This window comes from Scardinius erythrophthalmus (assembly GCF_964197995.2).
Source record: "Scardinius erythrophthalmus genome assembly, chromosome: 1".
Classification (NCBI taxonomy): Eukaryota; Metazoa; Chordata; class Actinopteri; order Cypriniformes; family Leuciscidae; genus Scardinius; species Scardinius erythrophthalmus.
In genome coordinates this window covers 33,322,578-33,340,770 of record NC_138221.1, presented here as the reverse complement: position 1 = coordinate 33,340,770, position 18,193 = coordinate 33,322,578, and the positions used below count along the sequence as shown (strand labels likewise).

At 36.7% G+C, this 18,193-nt stretch overlaps 1 protein-coding gene across 2 annotated transcripts in view; it reads right to left on the bottom strand.

The window, feature by feature from the left end:
• Positions 1–484: 484 nt before the first annotated feature.
• Positions 485–18,193, bottom strand: part of prkar1b (protein kinase, cAMP-dependent, regulatory, type I, beta) — a 64,986-nt gene continuing 47,277 nt past the window's right edge. For both annotated transcript variants that reach the window (XM_081387095.1, XM_081387096.1), the window contains exons 8-11: positions 16,832–16,892; positions 12,313–12,434; positions 4,493–4,574; positions 485–2,368 (exon numbers count right to left, since the gene is read on the bottom strand). In XM_081387095.1, the coding sequence (XP_081243221.1) occupies positions 2,196–2,368; positions 4,493–4,574; positions 12,313–12,434; positions 16,832–16,892 (438 nt within the window). In that variant the 3' untranslated portion in view covers positions 485–2,195. The remainder of the gene's footprint in view (positions 2,369–4,492; positions 4,575–12,312; positions 12,435–16,831; positions 16,893–18,193) is intronic.

The following is an 18,193-nucleotide window of genomic DNA, read 5'->3' as shown; positions in this document are numbered from 1 at the left end:
AAAATGTCCTTAATAAAAACAGACAATAAAAAAATAGAAAATGAATACCTCTGAAAAAAAAAAAAAAAAAAAAAAAAAAAGAGCGAGAGAGAAAACTATTGTAAACATAGAGAATTAGTAATGATATAAAGAAAAATAGAGGTCCTAAAATAAAGGTTGTCGATTCAGAATAAAGCTTCTGTAATCAAGTGTTTTTGTGTGTGTATTTAAAGAGGTTGAGTGGCAGGCTTGAGTACATTCCCCAGTTGATTTAGTGTAGTTAAGATCAGATGGAATGTGTCAAAGCCAAAAGCTCTAGTTTAATCTCGCTGGCCTCCCCTTCCTCTGACAACACAAGCTGACATCTGACTGGCAGTGGGAGTAAAAGAGATCCGGGGTGAACGAGAGTCAAACCGACAGGAAGAATGATAAGGTGATCTACAAAACATCAAAGGAGGATTCCAAGAGACAAACAGATGCATTAAAAAGCGACGAGACATTTAATGGTGTTCAGAAGCTTTTCTTTATTGGCCTGAAGATTAGAGTCACAGAATGTGTGTAAAAGTTGGTGTGTGTTTTATTCTGTAAAAACCGAGAAACAAAGCATGCAACCAACAATCGCTCCTTCCAAATTCATTCAAATAAATTCCAGCTCATTCATAAACTACGGTATACTGCAAAAAACCCACCTTTTCCTCAAGTCACTACAAACGAACAATGGCTGTCTCTAAACCTAAAGCATTTTGGAGCATCGGTTGAATTATACAGGGAAATATTTTAAACACACACGATGGCCAAAATGCTGTTGTAGGCAGATATTAGGAACCAACTTTAGCATTTCTGATCGTTTCCAGAACATATCCATTAGTAATTCATAGTAAACTGGTGAATCGCACACAAACATGTCACACTTCACCCCAACATTTAATTATAATTTTTCATCATTTTTAAACCTATTTTTAGGACACATTTTTTTTGACAATTTTGTTGTTTAGATCATTTTCATAAACTGCATACATTTCTCCCCATGTTCTCAATACTGTACAACAAACAAGTCTAATTCCAGTTTCTTTCCCATAAATGCATTGATATGAATTTTAATTATTCTCAAGTTCATATTTTTAATTTACTGTTTTGCAGTAAAAATATATTTTATGCATTTTTTTTATTATAAATCAGCCTAAAATAAGCATCATATATATGAAGCCTATATGATATATAAATATATCTGCATGTGTACAAGTTTATTTTGGGGGATGAAATACGACCTGGACATGTTCTTGACAGGTTTTGTGAGATTCACCCAAAAATGTCATGGCCTCAGGATGTAAGAGCATGTGTGTGGATGTGCATTTGTGTGTAATACAATAGCATTTTGAAGGAAAAAAGAAAAGAAAAGAAAAGAAACAGCATACAGATTCAACACATTAAGACTTGAGCAAGACTCCCATGAAAACCCCTTTTTATAGCTTGTTCTATATTAAAACTTGTGTCTTAAAATGTAACAAACCCCTTCCCATTAATTCCAGCAGCAGAACGAAGGGTGGTTGGAAAAGCCAAGAAAATAAAATCACTATAGAACAGCAAAAACGCAAATAAACAGATTTCGTCAGAGGGTCAGAGCTCTAGAAAAACAAGAATGCAAAATGACCCATGCGGGGTTAAACACGGCACGCTAAACACACAGCTAAAAGGCAAAAGCTTAAAAAACACTCTTTCCTCTATGTAAACATATTCATACACTTGTGCCATCTGTAATGTTACCTTCCTCTTCAGTGCTGAATGGCAAGTGTACAAAATGCATCTCTGGTCTGCATGCATCACATATTGTAGGACAGTTACACATGCCACATCAAGATGTTTCACATCAGTCTGTTTGGGCACCTCGTTCCCTCTCCTAATCTGGTGAAATAAAGCTTTGTGACAGCATAGGTCAATCCAAAGTGCACGTAAGAAAAAGAAAAATAACAAAGGAAAAAAGCAGAAAAGGTGGAGCACTTGTGCTTCTTGCAACAAAAAAAGAAGTAAAAACTGAATGCTTGGCTGCATAAAAGAAGTTGTTTTTTATAAGTTGCCACATCAGAGCAACTCAACAATAGTTAAGCTAACGATTTAAGCAAAACCGATGAAGTACCACACACACTAATTTATGCAACCAGGCACCCGAGTAAGCTGACGGAGGTCTGTAACCTCTAGACGTGTGTCAGACGGTCGGGTTAGACAGTGAGAGAAATGAAGCTGTTATATCTCTGAATGTTCCTCTTGAGGATCTCAGAGCAGGGCCCGAGGACACGCTCAAAACGTGGCCGGTCCAGCTTCACACACTTGAGCGGACCCCTGGCCACGACTGTGGCTGCACGGGGTCTGTTCAGCAGCAGGGCTATCTCACCTGCACAAATAAAACAAACACACACACGTTAGCTTAATGACTTGATTTAAAACCGACATATTATGGAAATTTATTTATATACTCTGACACTCAAAACTCAAAATATCACAGGGCAACCAGGCAATTAATTGATACTAGGTTGTCAAAATAATTCAGATATGTATTTCGCCATCAGGTCTGGTGTCCCACAGGGGTCTGTTTTGGTACCGCTTACATTTACATAATCATCAACACCTATTCAGTACTTAGCAACCTGACCCTTCCTAATGAACAAATGTGTGAACTATGCCGCCACACTGAGGTTAGACACCGATCACAACAAAAGTTTATTTACATACAGTATAGAAGTCTTAAAGGGATACTCCATTTTTTTTGGAAATAGGCTCAATTTACAACTCCCCCAGAGTTAAACAGTTGAGTTTTACCGATTTTGAATCCATTCAGCCGATCTCCGGTTCTGGCGGTACCACTTTTAGCATAGCTTAGCATACATCATTGAAGTGGACAAGACCATTAGCATTTCTCTCAAAAAAATGACCAAAGAGTTTCGACATTTTTCCTATTTAAAACTTGACTCTTCTGTAGTTACATCGTGCACTAAGACCAACGGAAAATGTAAAGTTGCGATTTTCTAGGCTGATATGGCTAGGAACTATACTCTAATTCCTGCGTAATAATCAAGAAACTTTCCTGCCGTACCATGAGTGCAGCAGGCGTAATGATATGACGCAGCGCCTAAAAATAGGCTACCTTCCGTCAACATAACCAACGTGGCAACCTGCTTGCACAGGGAGCATTGGAAGTTACCGAGCTGGGGACTATTTTCAGGCGCTGCGTCATATCATTACGCCTGCTGCACTCATGGTACGGCAGTAAAGTTTCTTGATTATTACGCAGGAATGAGAGTATAGTTCCTAGCCATATCAGCCTAGAAAATCGCAACTTTCCATTTTCCGTCGGTCTTAGTGCACGATGTAACTACAGAAGAGTCAAGTTTTAAATAGGAAAAATATCAAAACTCTTTGGTCATTTTTTTGAGAGAAATGCTAATGGTCTTGTCCACTTCAATGATGTATGCTAAGCTATGCTAAAAGTGGTACCGCCAGAACCGGAGTTGTAAAATGAGCCTATTTCCAAAAAAAGTGGAGTATCCCTTTAAAGGTACAGTGACAAAAACAGTCAGTTTAATTCTAAGGATTAGATAGAGAGAGAGAGAGAGAGAGGAAATGGTCATAAAAAGCTAAATAATGACCGTTTGTGTAAGAACAAACTATAAGTAGATATATGTGTAGATTATGACCCCTTTAAAATTAAAAATCTAAAATTGTGATACAATAATACATTATTCTAGTAAACGTTTGAAAAAGACTTTTACAACACTGATTTCAGTTGTTTTACATTTTAGATTCTGCTAAATAAATTCAATAAATAAATAATTTATCAATCAATAAATAATAATAATAGTTATATAATTCACAACGTTAAATACTTTTAAGACATTTAAACATACTTTATTTATTTATTTAAATCTTAAAATACTGTATCCTAGTCCACCTAACAATACAAAGACCAATAAATAATGAAGCCTTTTGTAGGTTTGAGCAGCCCAACACTGCAATATTGACTCATCCAATGGCAAAAGTTAGGGGCGGGACTATCTCATTGGCCAACCAATGGCAGATGTGGGATTGTTCAGAAAACCTGTTTAAAACAATCACTATTTTTACCATTTTTATTTGGTGACATTAGCTGTGCAGAAATGTCTCATATTTAAGAAGTCATCTGTTAAAAATTCACTGCCTTTGCTGCGTGCTAATAACATAAACACAACCAGTTTAACTCAAACGGTTATAAAACAAAGAGCAGTAGCTCTCTATATAATGTAAATATGACTATATTCACCACGTAGAGAGACAATCTAAAGATCAGTATGCCTGTGGTGCAGCAGTGTAAACCGCACTGACAGTAAACAAGCACACAGATCTACATTCTGCAAGCTCTGCACATGACGAACTGCCACCTGTTAGGAAAGCTACTCTTCCTGTCTGGCTCAGGCACTTCTGTTCTGTTATTTACAAGTCTCTGGCACAACACTGCAGGCTCTGCGATCCTTCCAACACTCACCGAAGTAGTCAGATGGACCCAGACGGCCCACTTCGACATATTCCTCATTATCAGACCTGCGCTGCAGAACAGATGCTGTACCCTGGGAAGAGAAGGAGAGACACATGTTTAATGAGGAGGAAAAGTACAAAAAGAGGAGCAGAGGGAGGGAGAAAAGCCTAGCTCATGGTGTCGCCGAGTTTGAGACGTGTCAAAAGGATTAGTGCTTTATATGCCTGCAGGTGTACAGGGTTTAGACAACTCTGCATGCTCGCAACACACACAAGTACGTCATAGACTGACACATGCAAGCACACCTGGGCCTGTCAGTGTTGAGATTTTTCAACAATCATAGAGTTACACTGCATGCGGCGCCCCACACTGCAATGCAAAAACTCATTTAGAAAGATAAACAAGGAGACAGGCAAACAGTCTGTCACATTTGTCACATCAAGGACAAACACTACCCACAATACAACAGTAAAACGATGAAGGCTGACAGGACAGGGCTTCTCTCTATTCATAGTCACTTTACAGAAGTTGAAAAGACTTTATAGCTGTTATACAGTACAAAATAAAGTATGTAAAAATGCAAAAAAAGCATGAAAAACAGTAATTAGAATAAAGTGATGTAAATGTTAAATAAAAAAATGAAACAAATAAATCTGTAATATAAAAGGGAAATTAAACAATTGGGCTAAAATAATTTTAAAATAATAGTTAAATTATTTAGCAATAATGATACAATTATTTTATAAAAATATTATTATAGATGTATATATAAATATTGTGTATATACAAATATGCACTCTAAATATGTACCTTGAAATGCAATGTAAGTCGCTTTGGATAAAAGCGTCTGCCAAATGCTTAAATGTAAATATTAAGATAGGCCAATTTAAATATAAGAAATATTACAATTTAATTAGTGTAAAAAACTTTATTTGATTTTTAACTACAATACCCTCTTTCATTACTCTCCAGACTGTAAGTAAACTAGTATATTGTAAGCAAATGTGGGGGTTGGAAGCAGGTTAGAAGGTCATCAACATGCTCTTTTGCTGGGTCACTAAGGGCTTTGCACGTCAACGGCAACAATTTGTATCAAAAGCAAAAAATATGGACTACTTTTTAAACATAACTGAGAAACTTTATGATTAAATGACATCACATAGTTGAGAGAAAGTAGTTCTACCAATACTGCTGATGTAACAGTCCAGTTACAACCATATCTTAGATAGCAACACTAGCTATTAAAGCTATTCCATAAACATCTAATAAAAAATAAATCAACAAGCTGTTAATAAGAGAGACCACATACAGTGAGAAGAGGCCCAACCCTTGAGGGATGCCAGACCTGACCTGTTTGCTTGTTGTTGTCTTCACTCAAACTGCTAGTGGACACTGACATATGATTTGAACCAGTTCTAATCCACAGCACTTGTCGAAGTAGTCAATACCATATCACTGTCCACCGCCCATGGCTGTATCTCACATGTAGCACTACTGGATCTCTTTGGAGCTTTCAACACACAGTTGACCCCATTGACCTTAACATCCTGGTAGAAGACTTGAAAATCACAGGTCAAGTATGAAAATCAAGGGTCAAGGATAGTGTCCATCAAAGTTGTGTACTGGAGTTAATACTAGTATCATTGTAAACACTGCGTTAACTTCCACTGCTACACTGACGAAAAACAATTATGCATCAACAAGACTAAAAGCTTCTTTTGTAATGTTTGCTGCAACTAAAGATTTATTTAGGTGTTAATATGTGTTATCTTTGACTTTTTAAACTTAGAACGTATACATTGCATTACAACGGCCGAACAACCACCCAAAACACTTTAGAAACAACATACTGTAGAAGTTGCTAAAACTACTTAAAAAACTGCATAGCAACACCCTAGCAAACCACCCATAACACTCTAGCAAACACATCAGGGTGCTAAAACCACTATATACAACTTAGATATTGCACATCAACACCATTTCCAACTGCATAACAAGGTGCTAAAATTAATTAGAACATCTTAAAATTGCATAGCAACACCCTAGCAACCACCCACAAGTCTCTAGCAAATACATAGCAAGGTGCTAAAATCATATATCAAACACACTACAGCAACTGCATAGCAACAGCCTAGCAACCACCCATAACCCTCCAGCAATCACATAACACGGGGTTAAAATCACTTAAAACACTTTAGAACCTGCATAACAACACTCTAGAAACCCATTAATAGTGCTAAAACCACTTACAACATTGAACGGCATAGCAACAACATAGCAACCACCCATAATGTTCTAGCAACCACGTAACAGTGTAAACCATTCAGACCACTTTAGGAATTGCATAGCAACACCCTAGAAACCACACATAACATTCTAGCAAGTAGCAACTACTTAAGGTGCAAAAACAACTTGAAACACATGGGAATTGCATAGCAACACCTAGCAACTACCCATAACATTCTAGCAACTAGTTAAGGTGCAAAAACCACTTGAAACACCTGGAAATTGCATAGCAGCACCTAACAACTACTCGTAGCAATCTAACAATCACATAGAACACTTCAGAAATTGCATAGCAACACCTTAGCAACCACATAATGTGCTAAAACCACTCAGAACACTTTAGGAATTGCATAGCAACACCCTAGAAACCACACATAAAATTCTAGCAAGTAGCAACTACTTAAGGTGCAAAAACAACTTGAAACACATGGGAATTGCATAGCAACACCTAGCAACTACCCATAACATTCTAGCAAACACATAACAAGGTGCTAAAACCACTTAGAACAATTTAGAAATTGCATAGCAACACCTTAGCAACCACATAAAGTACTAAAACCACCCCTGGAAACCACCCATGTGCTTCCAGTAACTTTGCATGGTTTAGCACTAGTCACATATTCTTAAGAAAATATAAGTATTCAGACAGCAAAAATCTGCTACAGACTAGACTAGACTATATGCCATTTTACTTCTAACTTACAAAGTGATAAAGTGATATTGCCTGTAAGACCACCTCAAAGATCTCCAAACACCCTACTGCCTTCTACAGTACTGTATGTCTCCTTCAATCTCAGGATGCATGCCTCTTCAAAGTACTGTTCGAACATCTGCTGATGGAAAGGCATTATGTTACAGAGCTCCACAGCTGTGGGACTGCGTTGTTGGCTGCCAATATGAATAATCAGACAAGCTGCCAAAATCTCATTCAACATCTAGAATACAAACATTCCTGTTCAGTCAAGCATATAGCTAAGGTAACTCATGCATACAGGCTACCATTTTCACCTGAAGGCATCAAGCCCAATTGCAAATCTAAGAGTTTGGGTTAACTGAGATACCAGTGTTGTTGACTTGCTGTTTACTCACGTTCAGTAAAGTCTGGAGCTGGCGTCTGGGCGGGCGGCTCTCCACCTCTCAGTCTCTTTTAGGAATACTAAACCATCTAATTTGCCTTGATGCATAAATACTGACGCATTTTCTCCTCCACTTCTCCTGCATTGATGTGTGCATAGTTAGATATGCATATTTTTATACCATTTCATGGGATAAAGTAGGCATAACTATCGTTAACCTTTTATTTTCTCACGCTCTATCACACATACCACACTAACACTTTTTAATCTTAAGTAAGTTACAAATCATTGATTAGGATAGTTAGTAGACAAGCTGCATCTAAAATAGTAGATGAAGTCAAAAAGTGTCAATGATAAATAAACATTTCATATAATGTACCATTAAAAAGTTTGGGGTCAGTAAGATTTTTCATAAAGAAACAAATACTTTTAATTAGCAAATTTGATCAAAAGTGATTTTTTTTTTTTCTAATCACAAAATGGTGATATAAGGGCATGTCATATGTATACAGAAAAATTTCTAGAACAGTCACTGGCTCTCTCTCTCTCTCTCTCTCTCTCTCTCTCTCTCTCTCTCTCTCTCTATATATATATATATATATATATATATATATATATATATATATATATATATATATATATATATATATATATATATATATATATGGTTTTCATTAATTATGGAAAGTCTGTAGCGCTCTGTTAAATGCAGTAAAAGTCATGAAAGATCCAGAAAATTCTCAGCACAGCAGTGCAGTCCTTTGACCAGCTCTTCTTCGAAATACTTGAATGAATGACTTCAATGTGCAAAAGAGCTAACCCTATGAGAAAATGTAGAAACAAGTCAGAACATTGCATTTTTAATATGTCAGGGATGGCTTTCATCTCATACTGATTTGAATGTGCCTATAATTATGTGGTATATAATGACAGATTTCACTTTTTCTTTAAAAAAGCTCTTTGGCCAAGTTTTAAGCTTTGAATGTTTCGGTGTGACCCTAGTGGATCAGCGTTCTGGTATTTGCAGGATCTTGGCTTGGGACGTGCTCTCCGGAGGTATGACATCATGGGGATGCCCTGGAGCTGTTGGTTTTGCATTACTATCAAATTAAAAGTCTCACAATGGGCAACAAATTGTATCAGCATCTGTGGGAAAACCTATTTAACACAAACGAATTGAGGCAGAGAAAATATAAAACACAAACACCCAAATGCAAACAATTTAGCAGAGTTGTCTAATTGGTCATCTGCTCTCACACGATTAAGACAGCCTGACAGCAGCTGTACGGGTAATAAACCACACCACGAATCATCACATTTAGCACGGCCCAAATTAAGATGATGGAACGTTATACATGCGAAATCAGTTAATGTGTGACGCATCAAATCATAGTTGATCTGTGACTCAATCTAACAAACAACAAATGTGTCTCAAACCAGGGTTATTATAGTTAAATAAAACCAAAACCATAAAAACCTATTTAAAATAAACATTAACTGAAATAAAATATCAAATACAAGCTTATTTCATTTGAACTATCTGCCAAGCTTACATTTCTTATTTTCATTTTAATTTCATCACTTGTTGTCCCTAAAATAACTTCTTTCTTTCTTTCTTTCTTTCTTTCTTTCTTTCTTTCTTTCTTTCTTTCTTTCTTTCTTTCTTTCTTTCTTTCTTTCTTTCTTTCTTTCTTTCTTTCTTTCTTTCTTTCTTTCTTTCTTTCTTTCTTTCTTCAGGACAACACACATTATCAACATTTCTGTAAATGTGCCAGTGTTAGCCAGCTGGCTAATTTTCAACTGCAGTCCTTTGGCAAGATGGTTTTGAAACCTAAAACTGAAATAAAAATTAAAACAACATTTGTACACAAAAACTACAATAGTGTCTAAATGATACTAAAATAACACTATCCCATCCACAGGGGCAGAGTATGTTAACATGAGAGACTAAATGTTTTTTCCTTCTTATTTTTGTGTAAATTGAAGAACCCTAACCCTAACAGTATCTGTCAAGACAAAGAAGAAGCTAAAAGCAAGAAGTATGGAACCAGAGCTGGACAATGACACACACACACAGCTCTTTCTTCCTTCCCAAGCCTGTGTCCGTAAAGCCGTCCCTCTGGTTCCCTCGCTCAGGTCTGGAGTCTGGGCCTGACCCTGTGTGAAAGTCTGCAGCCTACATTCCATCACTGAACCGCTGGCCACCCCGTGCTGGGAATCAGGCAGAGACGGGAGGAAGAGAGAGAGAGAGAGACAAACAAGCAGCGAGACAGACCCATGTCTCATGCTAAAGTCCTCTTCATTTATTTGTATCTGTCTCTTTGCCCTGCTATACTCTAACCCAGATGAACAAAAGTTGATGGAAATGCAAACTGGGGTAAGGATGAGCAAAATAAAACAAAAAAGCACAGAGCAAATTTTCTGTTCTGTTCTAATCTAATCTATTGTATGTGTTCTATTCAGGTTACTGTGTTCTGTTCCATTCTGTTCTGAGTAAACAGAATAGAAAACATACTATAAATTTAGAATAGAACAGAATGGAACAGAACAGAGTAAACAGAATAGAACATACAATTGGTTAGAACAAAACAGAACACAAAATAGATTAGAATAGAATAGAATACAAAATAGAAAAGAAGAAATCAATAGAACTGAAAAGAAAGGAATGAAATAAAAATGGAATTGTGCAGAGTGAATAGAATAGAGGAGAATAAAACAACTAAAATAGAACTCAAAAGGACACAATAACCTGATCAAAAGTGAGAGTAAAGACATTCATAATATTACAAAAGATTTCCATTAAAAAAATCGGGTCTTTTGAACTTTCTATGATAAAATGATTCACAATTTCCCAAAAAATATTAAGCAGCACAACTGTTTTCAACATTGATACTAATAAGAAATGTTCAGTGAGCATCAAGTCAGCATATTAGAATGATTTTCACTAGGATCAACACATAAGACAGGAGTAATGATGCTGAAAATCCAGCTTTGACCTTTCTTTTGGAAACTACATTTGTGAGTGCTTCGGTCTGTCTGAACACACACACACACACACACACACACACACACACACACACACACACACACACACACACACACACACACACACACACACACAGCAGGTTTCCTACACTCAGTCAGTCACACTCACACAGACTCAATCCTGGCGCACATCTCCTTCCATTGTTCAGAAATGAAGAACTAACCTTTCAGCAACACATGTGTGTACTTCACATGGCTCATCAATTTCTGATTTATAACATTTCCCAAAGGAACAATCCTTACAAGAGTCTTTTCCAAACGCACATACTTGTTACATTACCTGAGCATCACCAATCTCAAATCTACAATAAATCTAACCGACAGTAATGCAAAGCTTCACCTGTGTGATTTGGCTCCTCAACATCAGGAATGTTTCATCAAAATTATGAGCAGGCCAGCCAAAAACCAATTAAAATGGGATTTTTGTCTTCCAGGCATAAATCAAGAGTAAAGCCATATACTGTATATCCTCAACATGCTTTATGATTTGAGGAATCATTCATGTCAATAGCACCAATGGTACAGAATAAGTTGTGCACCAAAGTTTAATAGTGTTAAGGGTTGGTTTAATTTCCTAACCCTAATTATAAGCAATAATCAGGTGGATGCGTGGAGAGCACAGCATCAATAGAGCACTACTTCACTCAACAGCCTGATTATATTAGTACTGCACCCTTCATGGAGGAGAAAATGAAAATGAAGAAAAGAGAGGCGCTGAAAATATGAGAACAGACACAGACGGTAAAAGAGCCCCCTCCAGACTTCACAACATCTTCATAAATGTGGAGTTAATCAAAATATTGTTCAAAGATCTGGCAGAGGAGGAGAAGAATGCTGAATCAGCACCACCAGGGGTTTCAGAACTGTAAATGTGTTTGGTGGTGTTGACAGCACAAAGCAAGAGTATCAGCTAACACAAGAAAGGATAGAGAAATCTAGCAGGACTAGATGTGTGTGCACACACACAACCAATATAAACTGATCCTCAGTCAATACATGTCCATTCTTCATCAAGCCACATTGAGGATCGTCTGAAAACAACTTTAGGGTGCTTACACACAAGAGAAAGTGCAGTTTGATCGGTTTTGAGAGTGTGGAAAAAGTCAGATCAGTATGAAATCAAGCGAGAATACCACAAATTAGGTTTCCAAAAGTACTGGGGAATCCAACAGGATGGTCTATAACTCTCTTCGGTCAACAGACGCCCACACTGGATTGTATCGCAGTAAAAGTTAAAATATTGATTTAGTTTAGTGCATAAGCACCTTTTGAAAGTGTCAGGGAGGAACCAAGGAGAGTCGTTCTCCTCTGGTCAACCTGGAGGAACTGGTGCTTAAACGACTATTTTGGCAACCACAAAAGTAGGATTGTTCTTCACTAGCTGTTGTGAACAAACATGCAGATGGTCATTTGCACACACACCTCTGTTATAATGAAGAAATCATCTCCCGGTTCTCCCTGCACTACGATCTTCTCTCCATCTTCAGACTGCACAGGCTCCAGGGCATCGGCCACAGTCAACCTCTCCCACTTATCAAGGGATTCTGCAAGACACAACAAGTTTGATGTTAATCTGGATCTAATTGGACCTGACCAACTTCACTTCAAGTACAACCCTTGAACTTTAATGTTATTAGGGGTGTGAATCTTTGGGTGGACAGTGAATTGATTCAAATTACGATTTATAGGATTTCAATTTGATTCAGGAAGGATTTTTGCTAATTTAAAACAATTCAAATCGATCTGATTCAGAATGAGATTTGTTTTGGATTAATGATTCAACTGTATTTTTTTTTTTAAGTTTATTCATAGGATGATGTAAATGTATCTACTGATGTGTCTTGGGTTAAAAAAACAAAACAAAAAAACAAGAAAAAGACAAACTAGTCCCCCTGTAGTCAAACATTTTATTTGTAACATTTTTATCCTTGAAAAAAAAAATGTATGCCTTGAAATAACTCTACACCCTTGCCTCATTTAGTATACGAAGTTCTATGAATATGCAAATTAGCCCCGCCTCCACCAGCTCAGAGATCCACCCGTTGACCTGATTGGTTATAAGGTAGTTTGTGACGTCAGAAACACCAGCGATTTCAAACCGTGTTTTTGAGACTTTGGTCCACTGCAGTTTTAAGGAGAAAATACTCAGCAATGGTGCTGACTTATGAATTTACACATGGTTTGTCTTAAAGCATATTAAAAACACCACATAGACATATAAACAACATTAAAACCTTGATTTTCACCACAGGGGGACTTTAAGATTGTTCACTGCACCAAGCGAACTTGAAAATAAACTCATTAAATACATGTACACACAGGCTACTTGGAACATAAAGAGTGCAATGTGCCAATAAAATATTTTAAGAATTGAGCGCAATATTTATTTATTTTTGTCTCATATGCAAATAAAGTATCCTTAAATGTTTTCATCTCACCAAAATAAACAATTATACCCATAAAATGGCAGTGTTTTATCTGATAGAAAACAACTGAGTTTTTCATGCAATAAAAGAGTTTTATTTCAGTAGTAGTGTACATGCAATAAGTTGGCAGCTTTATCAATGGTTTGTGTGCATTCAAGGGCATGAATGATGCCACGGTACACCTACATTACTACACACGTAAGTAATTTAATGTTTAAATTTTTAAATATTGAATGATATTACATTACCTAATCACGATTCATTAAATCGATTCTTAACCAAAACAAACAATTAACGTTTCAATCTGTTTAAAGATTGATATACATATACAAAGGCAGTATCTGTAATTGAATCGTTACACCCCTAGATGTTATAAATCTGATTAAATGATACTGCAATAACGTCATGGTGCAACAAAGCGCCAAAGCTTTGAAACGAAAAGCACAGAATTTATAGTTCAATTTTGATCCATCCAAAAGTAACAAGCAGCCTAGACTGATATTTTTAGAGACAATTTTGAGAAAGCTGTGCTATTTTATGTGTGCGATGAGCATCCGGTGGTCCGTGAGTGACCCGTGGGTGTGTCATCAGAGGCTCAGACTAATGCTTTTATAAATAAACTGACTAATCAGAAAGACACCAAGGCTTATCACGAACTTCCTGCAGAATGCGAAGACTGGATCTTGACCTAGAAGAGCTTCTGTTGCTCGTGGACTATTGAAGCCGTGAGAAAAGAAACCGCCGAAGCCATCATTCAGTACCCACCACATTCCAGAAACACTTCCCACCTTCCAGCATCCATCACACGGGCGTACCACACACGAACACAACCACACTAAAACCCTCTGGACTTCAGCAGCGCTGATCCATCCTCCAGCTGCAAATAATAACCAACGCCTCTGCCCTTTGCTGTTTCCTCTCTCTGTCATTCTTCATTTCCCATTATCCCATCAGAATGCATTTCCCATCATCCCAACGCAGGACAGTAGCAGACGATCATTCTCAGATTAGACCGTCATAATAGTAGTGTTAATATTTAAATAGTTAAAAGGAGACGATGTGTGTGTGGTTTAGGTGTGTGTTTGTGTGTTGGGGCCAGCCTGTCTGCATGCCCCAGACTAATGGTCACTTTATCAGGCTGGCTAAGACATCCTCACGCCCGGGCAGACGTCCACCTGCTTCAGTCGTAACATGAGCCGTCAGTGAGGGAAAAATCAACACCGCATGCTTCAACTAAGAAAAAACAGTGTGTCTGTGTGTGTCTATATTAGCACCTCACTCTTTTAGGATATTGTAACATAGCATAGAAAAAATCATAACTAAGTCTTTCCGATAAAGCACTAGAAAAACATTTTTTTATTAGGACAAGACAGCATATTTTCTATTTTCTTATCTAATGTAATATTAAATATATTTATATAAAATATTACATTTTTTAATTTATTTATATGCATTAATATGACAATAAACAGCAACATTTGCATACACACATTTTTACTAAAACATTTAAAATATGAAAATGTCAGATGGGTACTTCCAAGAACAAGTGTGAAAGACGACGCAAAAGAAAATGTTTATTGTGTTTATTGTTTGTAAATATATATATATATATATATATATATATATAATTGCTTAATTTAAAAACACCATTATGACAATAAAAATAAATAATTGCTAATTATTGCATATTATGAATGGCTGTTAGCACACTGAAGGTGACTGCTCACTAGTCAAAGTCAAAAGTACATCACAAAGTTGCTATGATATTCTGATCACGTAACGTGGCGTAACTAGAGAATGTTAAAATATGACTCTTATTTTTCGAAGCAGTTTTTTGCGCAAGACCTCACAAGTGTCAGGACCTAACAAACCATGGTAAAACGTGCCAAGACTTCACAAAACAGTACCGATTTCACCGCAATCTCAAAAGAATCTTGCGCAAACAAAAACATGCCCCCCTCAAAGGCGAGAAGACGAGCGAAGAAAAGAGGTTTGAAGAGCGAGAGAGCTGGGTGTTTGAAGACAGGCCGTGACAGGGCTGTGAAACGGAGAACACAGAGAGAAAGAAAAATAGAGGAAACCGAGAGGAGGAGTGTGTTTGTTCAGCCATTTAATAACCCCATTTAGAGCGACGAGTGACCTCAGGGTGCTGAAGGACGAGGGGTCACCGCAGAACTGACCATCTTAATGTTCCTCTTTCTCGCTCCTCTTTGTCTCTCTCTCACCAAACAAAACCACTGGAATGCAAGTCCGGGTAGAATCTGGCAGTGGTGTCTGTCAATCAAAGCTACACTCTTAGAAATAAGGGCTCTTCAGAAATAGAAATCTTCAAGTTCTGCATAGAACCTTCAGCTTCTAAAGAACCATTTTTGGCCACATAGAGTTGCTATTTGGAGATTTGGAGATTAAGAAAAAGCACTTGAGCTCATTTACAGGTTCTTCAGATCAGAGTTATTCAATTTAAAACACACAATGTTTTTTTCTAATGAACCAGAGATTAATTCTCTGTGGGGTTATACTTTATTTTAAGGTGACAGTTACATTGTAATTTACTCAAACAAGTACTGAGGGTTACACTTTATTTTAAGGTGTCATTGTTACAGTGTAATTATATATTTAAGTACTGAGTAACATTAAGCAACCACATGTACTTACTATTGGGTTAGGGTAGGATTAGGGTTTGGTTTAGGGTTAGTTGCATGTAATTATGCATCATTTACTGTTATTACTATGGTAAGTACATGTAACATATGTAACAAGGACACTGTAAAATAAAGTGTTACCGTACTGAGTAATATTAATGAACTACATGTACTTACTATAGAGTTACGTTTAGGGTTAGTTACTTGTAATTATGCATAATTTACTGTTAATAATATAGTATGTACATGTAGTAATGTGTAATTATGTCACCTTAAAATAGTGTTAAGATCCTTGCACACTGAGTCCGAAGTTTCGTATGCGTTTTTTCGTAATCGTCATTCGGTGGCTCCGAATTTTCGAAACACCTCTCAAAATGCTTGAGACCAATGCGAAAAACGCAGAAAATCGAACACGATCCGAATTTTCTTCCGTATTCACTTTTTAACGTGCGGAAATTTCGAACGATTTATTGGAAGGACCTTTACCCTCAGTGGAAATTAAAAATGCGCTCCTCTGTCACTTGACTATAAAACTCTTTGTGGTTATAATTTGAAAATGTATTTTCATGCATACTAGAAGTTCTTAGATCATAAACCCATGAAAAATTGCATTGAGTTGTTCACTGGACACGTCAATTTACAAATGAGACCTTATTGTAAAGTTGTTACAGAAAACTTTTGCAAACAACCAACATTACACTAATTTACTCTGCATTTAATGCAATGTAAGATTAGTTTCATGGACGAATTACAAAATCCTGGTTTTCTCATGTTTAATAAACAAGGAGTTCGAATTTAATCAAACAATTTATGCAAGATTGATATGACAGATAAAAATCATTCTCATTACAAAGTTCTCATTACTGTACTTACCAAGTATAGACACCTTACTAAGGAACTCTTCATACATCTTCCTCTTCCTCAACGTGCTTCCCTAAAAAAACATTGAAGCAGCAATTAGAAGACATATTGAGGACATCAGGTAACAGAATCTCCTGCCCTCTAATCAGTCTCTGCGGAACAAGAATAAGAAACACAGCGCTGAGAACAAAGCCGGGGGACTTTCCTCAAACACGCTGCTGAAGAACAACTATAAACATACAGATTAAAGCAAAGTTTTGGCTTCCTTCTCTTTTGTTCCTAGTGTTGTCTTTTTCAGCTCTGTCTCTCTCTAATACTCAGATAAAACACACAGAAACACATTAAGTGGAGACGGTCCCATGGTTAAGAAAAATTACAAATGATCTTCTTTTTTGTCTCTATTGTTTCTCCTAGACAGGAATGAGATTAAATGGAGGAGAAATGGAGACTGAAGTCTCTGAGTTATTAACTAAACCACCTTCATATTTTGAGACAACGAAATGCAAACTTCCAGCCACTGACTGGCCATGAAGATCTTCTCTTTTACGAGGTCAGTGACCTCTCCACCCCTGGTGTTTGAGAAGAAGATACAAAAACATCAGAAGAACATCTAAGATGGCCTGCAGACACTAAAGTGAGGCATGACAACGTGATCTACAGCGTTCCGGCAAGTGTTGGTCAAGCTTAATGGATTAGTTCACCCACATATCCCAAATAAACAGTATACATTTTCTAAAGACAGACTCTGTGTAGCTTAAATAAGTGTCTGTGGAGATCCTTTTCAGGGTTTCTGCAGGTTTCAGTAAGTCAAATTTAAGACCTTTTTAAGACATTTTAAGACCATAAAGATTGAAATTTAAGACCTACACGACGCATTTTCCAAGTTAGATAGATAGTTACCTCGGGATCATTAGAGTTTCTATCTATCTATCTTTCTATCTATCTAGGATTATCTGATGTGTGTGTGAGAGAGAGTGAGAGGTAGAATTTTTTTAATAGAAAATTGTACTTTTGTATATTATACAGTAAAAACACAAATATTGTTGATTTTAGTTGATCATAACTAGAGAGGAAATGATGAGATGTTTAAAGTGACCAAAATTATCACGGTTATCACAGAATCCTGTTCAAAAAGTACTAATACTACGGAATGAAGTCAATTCAACAAGTTTTATGTTGAAAAACAGCAAATAACAAATTGATTAGCATCAATATGCACTTTTTGTTTATGTGAACAATAAAATACCATTAAAAGTGATGGCCAGATTTTAAAAGAGTGTCTGGCAACATGTTATCTACTAACATGTACAAGTTCAAATAAAGTTTTGACAAAAAAGGTTTTATACAAAGATAAACCTCATATTTCAGCCTTTA